General features: G+C 45.1%; 1 protein-coding gene across 6 annotated transcripts in view; it reads left to right on the plus strand.

The window, feature by feature from the left end:
* Positions 1-17,317, plus strand: part of MACROD2 (mono-ADP ribosylhydrolase 2) — a 1,304,535-nt gene that overhangs the window by 41,699 nt on the left and 1,245,519 nt on the right. For 5 of the 6 annotated variants that reach the window (XR_005596087.1, XM_039529899.1, XM_039529898.1 and 2 more), the window contains one exon: positions 14,904-15,011. Coding sequence is in view for 5 of the 6 variants with exons in the window: in XM_039529899.1 (XP_039385833.1) it covers positions 14,904-15,011 (108 nt within the window). In the remaining variant the exon portion in view is untranslated. Of the gene's footprint in view, positions 1-4,058; positions 4,208-14,903; positions 15,012-17,317 lie in introns of those variants that run through there. The other variant, XM_039529901.1, reaches the window with a different exon arrangement.

Consider the following 17,317-nt stretch of genomic DNA (forward strand, 5'->3'; position numbering starts at 1 on the left):
CATGCAAGAAATTAAGTGCAGAAACAGGTTGGGGAGAATAAATTTAGATTATATTTTCTTCTCTCCCCATCCACACCCACCAAAAACAAACATCAAAACTTACTTGAAAGAGTCTTCAATTCTGCAAACTAGATGCTGGAAACAGGATTTATAAGTCCTTGGATCTTATACCCAGTTGTTCACCTGTCTTCTATAGATATGGGGCCCACTTCAGTTCATCTGGTTGCCCGTTTGGCTGGCCATTGGCCAAAATTTGGGGCTTTGCAGGGTGGTTTCTCATATGGAGGAGAAAACCATGTTGTGGAGTCAGATTTTCCTATTTGATTTATCCTTAAAATGTATACTAGTCTCTTGTCTTTCCTGGCCAGTGGTTGGAACTAACAGCACCCAGGCACTTCGATTTCCTCCCTCCCACAAGGAGTTTCAGGTAAGGAATCCTTGCCAGTCCCAAGAACTAGCTATTCTGAGCATCAGCTCCTTTCCAGGGGCTCACAGACTCTGAGCCAAATGCATACGGCTTCCTTCCATAGACCACACACATGAGTTTTGACTGCTTAATTCAAGGCTTTGTTACAGCTCCCACCCTCTAAGTTTGACACCTAGGAAACCTGTTAGATGCACATACTTTTGCTCTGAACCGCATGTGCTTTCTAGGTGGGCTCCTGGCCTCCAGGAAGTCTGCAATCCCTCTCAATCCATGTTCCTTACTGGCGCGCTACTGTGTGTGTGTACAATCCAGAGAATGCATCATTTCCTCTTCAAATGGAGCATGTTCAGTCATGTAAAATATCGCCTTTTAATATCACTGTCAAAACTTCTGAAGGAAGGAAAAAAAAATTTTTTTGGGAGGGACTCGGAGTTGGAAAGACGGAGATGATCTACGGCTCACGGGACCCTCCTGTCTGGCCCCTGAGCTCCTGCCCCGGGAGGCTAGTCCCTAGGCCCTCCCCTGCTGTTCACCCTCCTCTGCAGCCTCAGCTCGCCCTGCCGCTGGCGCAATGCTCTGGGTAACGGGGTTGCGAGCTCTTGCCGGGCAGCGCAACTGCAGACCCGGTGCTCTGTGCTGCATGGTGACATGGCTGTCTCCAGCCGGGCAGTGTAGCTGCCTGTCCTGGTGCTCTGGGCGGCGTGGCTGTAGTGCCGCCAGCCACTGGTGCTTCAGGCAGCACGGTAAGGGGGCAGGGAGCGGGGAGGTTGAATAGAGGGCACGGGAGTTCAGGGTGGTGTGCGGGGGTGTGGCTAGGGGTCAGGGTGGTCAGTGGGCAGGAAACAGGGGTTGAATGGGGGCAGGAGTCCCCAGGAGGAAGTCAGGAAGGAGAGGGGGGTTGGATGGGGCAGCGGGGAGCAGTCAGGGGCAGACGTTCCAGGGGCGATCAAGGAGAAGGGGGGGTTGGATGGGGCAGGAGTTCCGGGGGGGTGGGGCAGTCAGGAATGAGAGCAGGGGTTGGAGGGGGCGGCAGGGGGCCGACAGGGGCGGGGGATCCGGGGGCTGTTAGGGGACAGGGAACGAGGGGGTTGGATGGGGGGCGAGAAGCAGGAGGGGTCAGATAGGGGGCAGGGGCCAGGCCATGCCCGGCTGTTTGGGGAGGCACAGCCTCCCCTAGCCGGCCCTCCATACAATTTCGGAAACCTGATCCGGCCCTCAGGCCAAAAAGTTTGCCCGCCCCTGCTCTACAGTGTGTAATCCCCAGGCACTTTTCCTTTCCCAGTACCAATCCCACTTCAGGGGTTTATATTTTGAAATTGTATGTAAGGTAGAACTTCTGTCTGATGGGAGAGGGGCAGCATTTCTCCAGTTAGTGATAAGGTGTTGTGTGTCAGGATTATTGCTAATGCACTAAAAATGTCATGTTTTGATGGTTGTCAACATCTCCTTTTTTTAGCAGACAATTTCAATATTGTCCTGCTTTCTATATAATCACCAGCTTTAAGTTTTTAAAAGCCTTTCTTAGTTTTTCTTCCTCTATTAAAAAGTTACTTTATTTTTCTTAATTTTCCAGTGCATCTGGTATTTGGCTAAAGTTTCAGTTGAAAATGTCTTTTAGTGGGCAGTATATCTGTTGTTACAGACATTTTAAAATCACAAATCACATCATGGGATGGGCTTAAAATCGTGAGGGTTTCCCCCCCCCCCCAGTATACACTTCGGGTTCTTATTTACCTTATGAGTATTAAGGCTGTGGTCTTTTACTGGGGTGTGCTAAGGTCCTGGTTTGAAGAACTTCACTGGGGTTTGCTGGAGTCTGAGATTCTTCGCTGGGGTCTCTTACTGGAATGTGCTGGGTTCCTCACTAGGCTCTAGAGTTCTGCATTGGGACAGGATGGACTCCTCTTCTTGAGCAGCTGCCTTCTCTCAAGTGTGGGGAACCAGCAGGTACTACTCAGCAGCTGCTGAAGCAGCATCTATTTCCTTAATTGCTGCCAGGCAGGGAATGGACTTGTCAAGAGCCTCTCCTGCAGCTACCTAAAAGCAGTGGCTCCAGTTCTGGCAGTACTTCATTTGCTGGCAGCTGATGGGGAAAGCAGTTGCCTGAGTTTAGTGTCTTCTGTTGATCTTAGGCAGCTGAACAGCTGCAGTTTTGCACCACTGGCTCTGATTGAAAATTATATAAAGTCAGCTCTGTACACTTTTTCTGTTTTGTAATTGAAATCAATATCTTTGAAAAAGTAGAAAAACATCCAAAAAGATTTAATAAACAATAGAATACCAATTGAAATTTAAGTGTAATTAATCACGATTAATTTTTGAGTTAATTGTGTGAGTTAATTGTGATTAATCGACAGCTCTAGTAAACACCTTTCTCCTTTTCCAAAGGTAGTAATGAAAATAATTAGACAAATTAACAACTGTGAGGGCCTCATTCAGTGTTCAGTAAGGAATTACCAAGAATTATATTACACAATAAAAAAAGAATGAAAAACTAAAAAACGTTCACAAACCAGTTTAGGTTGCTAAGTTGTTACAATCTTACAGCAATTATAGTAATAAGTAGAGGGCTTCTGTCTGGTGAAGATCTGGCTTGCTTTCTCCCAGGAGCTGGTGTGTTGACTCCTAAGGAGCAGAGTGAATCTTGAATCTTTTAAAGAATGCAAGGCTTCTTGAGTATACACAATGAACAGATCACAACCCTGAAATGAGGTCCTCCTTCAGTATTGGCAAAGATGTTTTTCTACTTTTTCAAATATATTTATTTCAATTACAGAACAAAAAACAAAGTGTACAGTGCTCACTTTATATTATTTTTATTACAAATATTTGCAAATAAAAATGATAAAATAAATAGTATTCAATTCACCTCATACAAGTATTGTAGTGCAATCTCTTTATTGTGAAAGTGCAACTTACAAATGTAGGTTTTTGTTACATAACTCCACTCAAAAACAAAACAATGTAAAACTTTAGAGGCTACAAGTCCACTCAGTCCTACTTGTGCAAGTTTTGTTTACATTTATGGGAGATACTGCTGCTTGCTTCTTAATTACAAAGTCACCTGAAAGTGAGAACAGGCATTCTGCAGAAAAACATCCAAAAATATTTAATAAATTCTATTGTTTAACAGTGCAATTAATCATGATTAATTTTTTTTAATTGCTTGACAGCCCCTAGTGTTTACAGATTTGGTAACTAGCTATGAAGATAAAGGAAGATTAGCTTTAAACAGCAACTGCTGCTGCTCAAGGTTCATCTCTTGAGGATGGAAGTAGGGATGTTTCAGTAATAGCTGCTCAAGGTTCATCTCTTGAGGATGGAAGTAGAGATGTTTCAGTAATAGAGCAACAAATAACTTCATTACACTTGAAGTGGATGGTAAATCTTTCACTGATTTGATTTAATTAACATAATATACACACATTGTTGTTTTGTATAATAACATGACGTCTGAGAACCTGTTGGCCTGTTCTTACTGAGCTCCAGAGACTATTTTATTTCAGTATGCCAGATTCCATATCTTGAAGACAACATACCTTTCTCACTGGCATAAGGAGTCTAGCACTAGGTTTGTCAACTGCTAGGGATTCTGGCTAAGTGGTTCTCCGGTTGAAGGAAGCACTGTGTGCAGACGGTGACCATTAGTGCGCTAAAAGCAGAAACAAAGATGAGATGGAAGGAAGCTGTTTGTGGCAGTAGGGCTTGATTCTGTGGAGTCTTAGCTGAAGTTTCTGCAAGTGACTTACATGTGTGAAGTTTTTGACACCTTTTCTCAAGGTAAGCAGGAATTATGTACATCTTGTAAACTGGTTATAGAAGTAGAAAATACCTTGAGACTGTCATCAATTCTTCTTCATTAGGAAACCAACTAACTAAAAAGCCCCAAAGTCTAATGCTGGGCAAAGGAGCAACAACACTTATAATGGGTACTATTTAACAGGAGGAAATGAATAGACTTATTGTCTTTGTCATCTTTTTGTTGAGTGCTTTGAGGCCTGAATGAGACTTACTGTTTTCCAAGTTTTTTCATTGCTGTTAAATATCCTTCTGTGAAAAAGCAATAAGTGAAACAGCTGTAACATTATCTTTTGTAAAAGCACAAAAGCCATGTTGAACAGGTGAATTTGTTGAAAACTGAACTAAGGCATTACTATCCTGCAGATAAAATAAAGTTCTTTAAGGTTTAAATATGAATAACTATTTCCTTTTAAATGCTTTTTTCTTACATAACTCTCAAGTCCAGAAAAAGAGATTCGCTCATAAGACGAAAGCGTTGTAGTTGAGTTTTCCTCTTAACTTACCAAAAAAAGCCTGTTTATTGAGACGAAGGAGTTCAGCCAAGTGGTATCAGGGTAGTTCACTGCTAAAGTACCTGGCACTCAAATAAAAATAGAAAAGATTCATTAATATGTCCTGCTGTTACCTATTTCAAGCACCAGTTCGTTATGTTTTGTGAAGCATAGCCAGGAAAAAAAAAATTAAAAGCCATAGTGGGATGATTATTTTCTTGTGAATAGCTCTGTGTGCTAGACAAATGATAAAATGTAATTTCATTTTCCTTCTAGGACACTATTAATGTCAGTTCCATAATTTATAAATTGTGATCCAGTGATAGGCTCCTGCAGCATGTAGGATAGCTGAACTGTAGGGAATAGTGAGACACTTAAAACAGCCTTTCAGGGGTTGATAAGCTTAGCATTAAAAGACTGACTAAGCTCCTGCCACTTACACAAACTTGCCACATGTCACTTCAAGTCATTCTTTATTTGGCTCACTAGGAAATTCAAAATGAGGTATATTTCTTACTGCTAATAGCAGTATAGAACCACGCAGGACTTCTTTTTCCTTCAGTTCAGAAGCTAGTAACATCAGAAGTGAATTGCTGTGTTTTCATTGCTGGTTCTCTTCATTCAGTTTTTTTAACAGGGAAGGGGCTAGACATTAAGTTCTATGGACCTATTGTATTAATTTCCAGTCAAGTATTTTGTTTTTTTAAGATTCCTGTGTGCATCAAATTAATTATCTTTAGCTAGTTTCCTGCTAGTGTACGATATCTTGAGCCAGGATGCACAATGTTATTCAGAAGTTTGCAGTGAAGCCAAAGAATAACAGTCAACAATTTTTTTAAAAACCTGCTGGTACTATGGGTGTGACCTTGAATTTTATTTACTGGTCTCTGTCACTTGCTACAGATCAATCACCTAAATTAATATCCTTGTTTATATGACAGTTATCAGCAACCAACTCCAGGGGATACTGGTTATAACTTGCTTTGCAAAAGAAAGCACAACATTCGTCTTTATAATAGGACAATAGTTAAATATTTGAGATTATCATTAGTCTGATACTCAATCTGTTGATAGCTCTGTATGGATTTTCTTGGGTTTGAGTAAGACCTTGAACAGTGTCCTGATGACAATGTGACAATAACCATAGGTACAAAACTGCAATTGAAAAAACCCAGGGTTGGGAGTTCAATCCTTGAGGGGGCCATTTAGGGAACTGGGGTAAAAATCTGTCTGGGGATTGGTCCTGCTTTGAGCAGGGGGTTGGACTAGACCAGGGGTCGGCAACCTATGGCACGCGTGCCAGTTTTTAATGGCACGCTGGAGCCTGCCGGGACTCCAGCATGCCATTAAAAATCCTGCCCAGCCCGGCCCGCTCTCCTCTGCCCTCTGCTTCCCCTGCGGGGGCAGGGAGCAGAAGCATAGCCGTGCGCACGGGGTGGGCAAATGGCCCCACTCTCCGGGCACGGCAAGCCACGGGGTCCGCGCTCCCGGGCTGGAGCGCCGGGCCAAGTGCAGCAAACTGCCGGCCCCTCCCCCGCCTTCTCCCCTCCCCTGCCGTGCGCAGCGCTCTGGGGGTTGGGGCTGCGCGCTCCTGCGGGGCAGCGTTTGGCTCTGCGGGGAGGCAGACACGCTCCCTGCTCAACCGGAGCTCTGTCGTCACGCGCGCACAGTGCTATGAGGGCCGGGGCTCTGTGCTGCCGCGGAGCCGCGTATCTAGCTCTGTGTGGAGCCTCATGGTAAGGGGCCCAGGGCTGGGGGGGTTGGATAAGGGGTGGCGGCAGTCAGGGGACAGGGAGCAGGATGGGTTGGATGTGGGGGGTAGGGATCCTGGGGGTGGTGGCTAGGGGTGGGGGTCTCTGGAGGGGGCAGTCAGAGAGCAGGGGGGGTTGGATGGGGCATGGGAGTCCTGGGGTTTGTGAGGGGGCAGAGGGTGGATAGGAGTCAGGGCAGTCAGGGGACTGGGAGCAAGAAGGGTCCTGGAGGGCAGTTAGAATGGGGGGTCTGTGGAGGTGGTGGTCCGGGGACAAGGAGCTGGGGGGGATTGGATGAATCAGGAGTTCTGGGGGTCCTGTCAGGAGGCAGGGGTGTGGAGAGGGGTTGGGGCAGGCAGGGAGCGGGGGCGTTGGATGGGTCGGGAGTTCTGGGGGTCCTGTCAGGGGGCGGGGAGTGGTTAGATAGGCATGGGAGTCCCGGGGGTCTGGCTGGGGACGGGTTGTGGATAAGGGTTGGGGCAGTCAGGGGACAGATAGGGGGTAGGGTCCAGTCCGGGGACAAGGAACAGGGAGGCTTACCTAGGAGGTGCGGTCCTGGGAGGCAGTTGGGGGCAGGGGTCCCAGGAGGGGGGTAGTCAGGGGACAAGGAGCAGGGGGGTTGGGAGTTCTTAGGGGGGCAGTCACCTGGCCCTCTCCCTTGAGCACTGATCCTCGATCCCCCCCCACACAGCCCTCTGCCCTGAGCCCCGCACACACCCCAGGCCCCTGCCCTGAGCCCTGTACCTCCCTCATACACACCCAGCCCTCTGCTTGACTCCTTCATCCCCTCACCCCAATCCTAGCCCTGACTCTGGCACCCCCACACATACCCAGCCCCCCCTCTGTCCTGACACGTACATACCCAGCCCTGACTCCAGCCCTCTGCCCCCAGCGCTCTGGGTCCTGGCCGCCGGCCCCGTAAAGCCCGCTGCTGGTCTGGGGTTCTGGCTGCTGGACCCTTGCCAGCCGGGGTCCCGGCCGCAGGCCTCGCTCAGCCCGCTGCCGGCCTAGGTGAACAGAACCCCAGACCAGCAGCGGGCCGGCAGCGTAAGATCAACATTTTAATTTCATTTTAAATGAAGCTTCTTAAACATTTTGAAAACCTTGTTTATTTTACAATACAACACTAGTTTAGTTATATAATATATAGACTTATAGAGAGAGACCTTCTAAAAAACATTAAAATGTATTACCGGCACGCAAAACCTTAAATTAGAGTGAATAAATGAAGACTCGGCACACCACTTCTTGCCGACCCCTGGACTAGACGATCTCCTGAGGTCCCTTCCAACCCTATGATTCTATGACAATAACAAACGTCAGTTGTTTGAGACAAATGTACAGATGAATTAAATGTGTTGGTGGCTTAAATTATGCAAAAATGTCATATTGACATACTTTGCAGTATATCTTTTGCTGGAAGTGGCATTGATACAATTAGATCTGTGCACTACCAGTGTAAGTGAACACTATGTAGCATTACATTTATGTAATCTTTTAGTTGTCTTAAATGCATTACTACTTAATCCACTTTTGTGTTCACATAGTTTAGTGTAAAAGGTGGAGCAGTAGTGACACTTATAGGTTGTCTCAGTTTTTTGGTTGCTTATGACTGACAGAGCCATACATAGGCATTTTAGCACCTGGGGTGAGTAAGCATATATGTGCGCAATAGAGGCGATGTGTGTCTGGGAGGGATACATGGGGTCACACACCCCGCCCAGATTGCTGCCTTCCATTTAGCACAGAGGTTTTCAAACTATGGGGGCACGCCTCACAGTTTGAAAACCATCGGCTCCTAACAGGAGGTGATGGTTTTCAGTGGATCAGAAGCTGGAGGGTGCTGCCCAGCCCCCTCAGGCCTCTGGCTCTCTGCTGTGGGAGTTGGGGTGCTGGCTTACTGGCCTGAAGCCCTCCCTGCCCTGAGTCAAGCCTCCTCTGCATAGCCCGGTCCCCAGGCAGGGTGGGGAATACAGCTCCGAGCTGTGCTGCATAGCCGGATCCCCAGGCAGGGTGGGGAGCTCGGAGGTGTGTCCCTGACAGGCTCTTGCCTCTCCCTCCAAGGAGACTGGCACCAGCACATGATGCCCAGTAGAGCCCAGCTGCCAGCAGCAGAGCTGCAAGAGTCTTGGGGAGCATCTCATGGCAGGTGGGGTCTGTGCGCAGGGGCCAGCTCCATGGGGCATCACAGCTGGCACCGGGCTCCTTCAGGGTAGAGGCAATACTGTGATAGGGCATACCATGGAGTGTGCAGAGGCAACCCAGCTTGGGGAGCAGGGCAGGGAGGGCTGCCCCGCAGCCAGACAGCACCTTTGCTCCCACAGCATGGAGGGCCAGGGGCCCGAGTAGGCTGGGAAATTCCCACTAGCTTCCAATTGACTGGCATCTGGCAGTTCAGGTTTGGAAGAAGTATAGAATATGCAAAAATTTGCCTTTGGGACATGCTCAAAATAGCTTGTTAGTTACTTAGTTGTTTTCTGAATATGTTTTCTGAATATACTCACACACTTTCATAAAGCACTTTGAGAACCAAACATGAATGATCATTTTGTATATTGACAATATTAAGAAACCAATAGCATGAAAGAGTCCTAATGCCAACGCTTGCTGTTGCCACTAGACAACGCTGTCTTCACCAAGCCAAGGATATAATATAGGAATGCTGATCCCTCAGCATTCTGTTGTTGTCCAGCAAATAGTTGTATAACCTACTGGCAAAGGAGGTGTTGCCCACCTCTAGTGGGTTGGGCTCCCACAGGATAATAGCAGTAGTAGGCTATCAGCTAGTGGCATTCCTTAAGTTTGATAACATCAATGGAAAATAATCAGCTGTTTTGTAACTCTCCAGAATTATTTTAGACTCTATCTTTAAAGGGAAGACTTCAAAGGAGCATGTCGCTGCTTTAGATGAGTTGCAGAGCTTTTCTGAATCATCTCGTAGATCTCAGCCCAGCCCCTGCTGCCTCAAACTGTCACTTAATACAATTTCTCACAATGCTGAATCATAAAGCAACCACCTGTGTTAGCTAACGGGGGGTTAATTCCATCCCAGCTGATTTCCTTTAAAGAGTCAGTAGCAGTTATCCTCAGGAGAACAAGTAAACCTAGTGGGGCAGTGCTGCTCCATCACCAGTCAAGATGCTTCAGTTTCACAGTCAGCCTGAAAAAGATCGAGGTTATGTACCAGCACCAGGCCACCAGCATCACGAACACCGTGATCCCATCAACACAATTGACAACAAACCCTCAACTCAGTCAGGAAATTCTGCTGCCTGGGTAGCATACTTTCCAGCGATGCCAGGTTGTATGATGAGATCATTCAGTACCTGGCAGAGGCCAGTTTGGCATTTGGCAGGCACACCAACAGGCTCTGGAGTAAGTGTGGAGTCTGCCACAGAATTAAGATAAAAATCTATTCTGCTGTTGTACTCACCTCACTCCTCTATGGCTGAGAGACATGGATGCTCTACCAACATCACATCAAGCAACTGGAGAGCTTCCATCTTTGCTACCTAAGATCCATGTACAACATCAAGTGGCAGGACAGGATCCCCAATACTGAAGTCTATGGGAGGTGGCAAATCCCCATCGAGAGCATGCTCATCAGCGCTCAACTTTACTGTGTCGGACATGTATACTGAAAGCAGTGCTGTACAGCCAGTTGAGCACAGGAATGCATTTTAAGGTCGACACATCTTTAGACACCTTGAAGGCCAACCTCAAAGAATTCAAGATAGACCTTAGAACCTGGGAGCTTGTTGCACTGGACAGATGCAGATGGAGAGGTCTGAGCCATGAGGCCGTGCCCACTTTTAAGGAGTGATATGTGAGGTCTCTGCAGGAGAAGGGAGCATACTTAAGGCCAGTGCCTCAAACCTTTTTCCAAACGATGACTACACTTGAAAGTTATGCAGTCACATTTGCAAATCCAAGATCGGATTTGCTTCGCACATGAGAATCCATGGAAACAAACCCAGAACTCACGTCCATGCTAGCTGAATGCTCATCCACTGAAGTGACGGGAGAATCCAACAGTCATTGATCAAAAGTGGAGATTGTGATCTAAGGACTTTGGGATGAATGTTTGGAAGGGAGATAACTATGTGCATTGAAAAATGGATTTCGATAATGGCTGGATGTATGGCTCTTGAACAAATGGCACCATCCATCCCCTAAGTGCTTGTCAGAGTTTTTCACTGATGATGTCAACAAATTCTGATCTTTGTTCTTACAAATGTTTATGGCTCTAGATGGTGGTTCTCCCAAAGTTTGAATAAGCAAAGAGTTGCTTTGTCTTCAGACTGAAGCTCCTGGTCTAAAGCAGAGCTAATGAGATAATATTTTTTTGGTCACCTGCATAGTAGAAGAAATATCAACTCTTCAAGCACAAATCAAAGCAACACTAAGTACTACAAGGATTGGTAAATAGGTTGAAAGGAAAGTGTGCCAAATGTGCCAGAATTTTACACATTTCTCTCCCACTAAATCTTCCCTTTAGCTTTTTGTAATGAAGGATTTAATTTCATTGAGGTTTGAAAATGCCTTCTCATTAAATTGTCAGTTTGACAGTTCAGTTTCACTTGTGACTTGATGTGGGCTTGAGTCCAAGCCCAAAGAGGAGTGACTACGATAATATGCCGAAAACTTACTCTAAAAATGTCATCTTAGTACTGTAATTATGATGCAGACTCCCACAGTACAGGAATGAACATATGTTTGGTTTACTGTTTAAAACATGACTTAACGTATGTACTGATAAATTACTGACAGATCTGGCAGCTGCCTTTTATGCTCTAAAACTGAGATGAGCTGGCAACATATATAATCAGAAGGCAAAATGAGTTTCCCCCCTCCTACTCTAAGTTTACAAAAAATGTTTAAACTGTAAGTGTGTAAAGCCTAATGGGCGTGTAGTCTCTTGCCCTCAGTGATTTAGACCATTTGGACCGTATCTGGTTGCTACCTGCAGTTTTAGATTTATTCACAATCGTTGCCCATCAACAACTCAAGCACCTTGGGCCCTACAGATAGGGGCTGGCTCCAGGAAGTGTTGCCTCTCCCTGGAGGAGCCCAGTGCCGGCTGGCAAGAGTGCACTGGGGCACGGCTTGAATCTGTGCCATCCGCCGTGCCTGGGGAGTCCCCGGCCATGCAGAGGCGGTCCAGCTTGGGAAAAAGGGCAAGGAGCGCTGCCAGGCAGCCAGCCAGCTCCCGCAGTGCAGAAAGCTAGGGGCCTGAGCACGCCATGTGGCTCCCACCAGCTTCTGATCTGTTGGTTCCTGGCAGGAGATGACGTTTTTCAAACTGTGAGGCATGTTGCCACGGTTTGAAAACCTCTGTGCTAAATGGAAGGCAGAAATCTGGGGGTGGGGGCACTTGACTCCATGTGCCCCCTTACACTGCTTCATTTTTTCACCCCCACTGTTTTGTGCCCTGGGCAGCTGGTCCGCTTGCCCCGCACTGGTTGCGCCCTGATGTAATGATGGGGTTCTATGTGTCTGGGCTAATTGTATGACCCTTGGAAACCAATCATATAAGTTTTTTATGATGGACTTGTTTAGGCTTTTCTTAGGCTTTCTTTTTGTATAATTTCTTTCATCCTTGTTTGCTTCTTACCTAAAGGCTGGAGTTCATGTAGCTGTTCTAGTAGTTAAGAGGAGCTTTAGTAATTAATGCTGCAATTAAGATTCCCCTCATTCTCCCACTCCCTTCCCCAGCTTGTATGTTTTTGGTTGTGTGTGTGATTTGTTGCTTTTTGTGCCATGGCTGTTACCAAATAGACATACATGAAAACAAATTCTAAAAACGTTTACATACAGAATTTTTTCTCTACGTGTTCAGATATGGAATCATAAAAATGTAGGGCTGGAAAGGACTTCCAGAGATCAAGTCCAGCCCCTGTGTTTAGGTTTACTTGGTCCTGTCTCGACCATCTCTGACAGTATTTTGTCCAACCTTTTCTTAAAAACCTCCAGTGATGGGGATTCCACAATTTCCCTTAGAAGCCTATTCCAAAACTTGACTTCCCTTATAGTTACAAAGTTTTTCCCTAATAGGTAACTGTGGCAGAGCTCTGACCTTGCTCCTGTGGGTCCTGCGCTTCTAGGTGGTTTATGCTTAGCCTCAGTGGCTCACTGTGACCCTCCACGTAGCCCTTCTCTCTCTAGGGCCAGGGTTACAGTCTACTGAGCCCTTTTCATCATAGGCTGCAAGGAGGTTGGTGAGAGAACTCCCACAGTCTCTGTTCAGCCTCCTGTCCTGACAGGGACCTGACTTCCCCTTCCAGGAGCTGTTCCTGTAGTGGTGGGTTGGGGGGAACCCGGGCTCGCCCTCTACTCCGGGTTCCAGCCCAGGGACCCTAATGGTAGCAGTTGTTGGCAGCCAACCTTGCACTGCCAGAGTTGCTACATTTCCCTGGGCCACTTCCCCACAGCTCTCCTGCTTCTCCCTTCTTCACCCTTACCTTAGGGCTCCTTTAACGATGTTTTAGGGTGTCTTCAGTAACCAGCCCTTCAGCCGCGCTTCCGCTCCCTGGCTCCTCCGCCTGACTGGAGTGAGCCCTTTTTATAGTAACAGCAGGGCCTTAATTAGAGTCAGGTGGTCACATTAACTGAATGGCCTCACCTGACTCTTTACAGGTTAATTAGAGTCAGGTGTTCTCATTAGCCTGGAGCAGCCCCTCTCTGGTCAGTCAGGGAACAGAAAACTGTTAATCCAGTGGCCAGTATATCTGCCTTCAGCTATTCTGCTGTACCCAACTGGCCTGAGTCCTATCACATAACCTAAATCTCACTTGTCACAGATTAAGCCCATTTTACTACTTGTCCTACTTTTGGTGGACAGGAACAACTGATCACCACCCTCTTTACAACAGCCCTTAACATATTTGAAAACGGTTATTAGGTCCCTGCTTAGCCTTTTTTTTTTTTTTTTTGAAGACCAAATATCCCCAGTATTTTTAACCTTTCCTCATGGGTCAGGTTTTCTAAACCTTGCATTGTTTTTGATGCTGTCCTCTGGACACTCTCCAATATGTCCACATTTTTCCTAAAAAAAAAAAAATTCAACCCTGTACTCCAGTGGAGGCTTCACCACTGCTGAGCAGAATGAGACAATTACCTCCAATGTCTTTCTTATGACACTCCTGTTAATACACCTCAGAAAGACATTAGCTGTTTTCTCGACTACATGGTTGACTCCTAAGCCATTTTGTGATACATTGTAACCCCAAGACTATTTTTAGCAGTACTACCACCTAGTCAGTTATTACTGATTTTTGTAGTTGTGCATTTCATTTTTTTTCTTCTTAAGTGTAGTACTTTGCATTTGTCTCTATTGAATTCCATTTCTTTGGATTGCAGACCAATTCTCCAATTGTTAAGGTCATTTTGAATTCTAATTCTGTTCTCTAAGTGCTTTCAACTCCTCACAGCTTGGTGTCATTTGCAGATTTCATAAGCATACTCTCCACTCCATTATCTAAATCATTAATGAAAATATTGATTAGTATGGGATCCAGGAGAACCCCCTGAGGGACCCTGCTAGAAATACCCTCCCAGTCTGACAGCGAGCCAATGATAACTATCTTTAAGTATGTTTTTTCAACCAATTATGCACCCACCTCTCAGTAATCTCATCATCTTTCCCTAGCTTGCTTATGAGAATGTCATTTGGGACTGTAAAGCCTTATTAACATATTTCCTCTCAACTCCCAATCCACGAGGTCATTAGCCCTGTCAAAGAAGGAAATTAGGTTGGTTTGGCTTGATTTGTTTTTGACATTCATTCTGGCTATTCTGTATAACCCTATTATCCTTTAGGTGCTTACAAATTGATTAATAATTTATTGACATTTAAAGGGCTTTGTTTTTAAGCAAAACCTTCCAAAACATAAATTAGTGTAACTGGTACAGTAGCTTGTGTCCCTTTTTGAGCTATCAGTGCCCTCTAGGGGTAAAACTGAAAATTGTCATAACTACTCATTTTCTCAAGAATAACCACATAGGTTAAGATTTTGTCAGTTATTTTTAGTAAAAGTCACTGACAGGTCTGGGGTAACAAAATTTGACCCATTGGTGACTTTTACTGAAAATAATGAGAGAGAGAGGGAGGTCGGGAGGGGGAGGAATGATACCTGGATCCCCATGGAGAAGTGGAGGTGGCTGACAGTCCCAGCCCCACCACCATGGGGAGAAAAGGAGGGCACAGTCCCGGCTCTAGCCCCTGCGAAGGCTGCAGGGTGGGGGCACACGAGCGGCTCCAGCTGCAGGAGGTGGGCGCACAGATGATAATTAGATATTATGTTAAGCTGACAATGGTAGTGTAATGGAATCCTTTATTGAATCTTGTCTCCATGTTTTAAACTTCTAATGCAAGATGTTACAATTGTTCATATTCTGATCATTCATAATTTCCCCCCTTTTTTTGGCTTGCAGATGAAAACACTAAGGAAGCTTTGCCGGTGAAGAAAAGTCTGAGTGAGAAGGTTTCTCTCTACAGAGGTGACATTACATTGCTTGAGATTGATGCTATAGTTAATGCAGGTAAGTACTCTTTTAATGTGGTTATATTTAGAAACTTGCAGTATTATTTACAGTTCTGGGGGAAAAAGATATATAACATGACTACATTATATGGAAACCATAACACATATAAACTGCTGCTCATAAAGTTTGCAATCTGTGTACAGCAGATAATTCCATTCTGTGTGCCATTATTGTTAAGACTTTTGTAAAAGCACAAACTATACATTGGGTGTACGATATAAGATCACTCATCTCTATTTTTTTATTAATTTGGAGAATTTGCACTTTGTGGCAAAACACTAAAATTAGATGTTAGAGATTAGACTACTGTAATATGATGTACCTGAGGCTGAAGAATGCAGCAGGTGATTTATTTTAAAAGTATTTCATTGGGAGATGAGAATTTTGGGAACTGCATTAACTTCTTACTGGGTTTTATGTATATCTTAAAGTTTTGGTGTTAACATGTAAAGTCCTGAATGGCTCACTTGAGAGAGACCATCTATCTCCCTATACTGTACTGCCAGGTTGCATTCAACAGAGACTCTGGAGCTGTTTTGAGAGAGGATGCTGCTGGCAGCACATTCTCCATGAAAGAAGGCCCCATTACTTGGGCATTCATTCCCCTCCATGGTAGGAAATAGCCAGAATGTCTTGACCTTTGGTGGCGTTTGTACTGTGCCAACAATTTGTTTAGGCATTTGGAGAGAGTTGTGGAACTATTTTTCACAGTGGAGTATCTTTGTTGTAGTTATTGGGTGTAACAGATGTAATTTAAGAGTGCTGAGTTACTTGGAAGTTGTTCTTGTGGTATTGTCTATTTAAATGGTGCAAGGATACACAGAACCTGACAAAAGTTTTTGTATTGTATAAAGAAATAACATTAGGGTGGGGTTTTTTTGTTAGCATTAAGTCTTTTTTAAAATTTAACCTCACAAAAATGTTGTGGGAGCTGGTTGGATTCTCATAAAGATTTAAAACAGCTGATACGGAAGGAGCTAAATGAAAGAAGAAGAATGTATTAATCCAAGGTATTGAATATCTATCAAATACTTATGCAAATAGTTATGACAAAGTGTGAATTATACTGAATGGCAAAGTGTTGTTAAATTTTAGTAGACTATTTTAAATAGTGTCTGTGAAAAACATGCTGATGTTTCTCAATGCTGTTTCTTACATAGAGTGCATACAATTTTAAATCATGAGGGGAGGGGAAGAATTATTTCTGGTTTATTTCTTTCCGGATCCCAATCTGTAGTGTTACTCCAAACATCACAGCTAAATGCAAGGTGGAACAATTGCTAAACAAGCTGTTTAATTGTTAGGTGAATTCCTAAACTAGCAGGATTTCATTAGAATTTATGACTCTATGGGAAAAAATCCATGAAACCATGTTGCACTAAACTTGCAATTGTTAGTTGAGCTGTAAATACACAATTTTTTTTTAATCCTGTATTTTACTATTGAAGCCATGGATGGTGGGTGAAGCTTCCCCTTGGGGAGACTAGCCCGCTGCTCTCAGCCCCCCTGCATGGCCCCAGCCAGGATGGATGGGAGTGGGTGCTGAGAGCTCAGTCAGTGTCGTGGGGATGGAGATGGGGGAGGGGACGGGACTGAGAGCTCGGGACTGCAGCGGAGCCCCTCCTCTGCCCCTTTCCACCCCCACTCGCTCCTTTCCGCCCCCACTTCCCTGAGATGGGAAAAGCTCTGTGCCCCTGCCATGGCCCCGGGGCCGCAGCAGGAAGCCAGAGCTCCTCCAGTCACAGGGCCATGGCGGGGGAGATGTTTCTAGGGGTCCCAAATTGGCTAGTGCCCTTGGACACAGTGCCCCCATCCCTCCCCCAATGGCATGATGTTGGCAGAGGCTTAGGCTCCCCAAGCCTCCATTACTCGCCGCCCGTGGTTGAAGCAACATTAATGGCCCCTTGTTATTTAGGACATGCAGTTTATCTCAATGCAACAAAACATTTTGTTCATTATCTTGCTCTGTCTCTGTTATATTTAGAAATAGGTAACTTGGAGGGAAGCTGTTTTCCAAGTATTAACCTACTTCCTTCACAAAGGCACAAGATGATATACACTGGCTTTCCGTTTGTATTTTACTTGGTCTTTACTGAAACCCTCAGAACAACTGAGTAGTGCTTGAAAAGGAAGCTTCCACATATGCTGTTTTTTGTTCTTATAATTTGTCTCTCTCTTGCTTGGAGACAAAAGACTGCAGCTGGCTGAAATTTTTTGACTGTTTTTCATAAAGGCAAAAAAAAAATTCCCTCAAAACGATAAAAGGCAACTTTAAAATTTTATGTTTTTCAATTAAATTGGAA

Source organism: Mauremys reevesii, linkage group 3 (genome assembly GCF_016161935.1).
Source record: "Mauremys reevesii isolate NIE-2019 linkage group 3, ASM1616193v1, whole genome shotgun sequence".
NCBI classification, from domain to species: domain Eukaryota; kingdom Metazoa; phylum Chordata; order Testudines; family Geoemydidae; genus Mauremys; species Mauremys reevesii.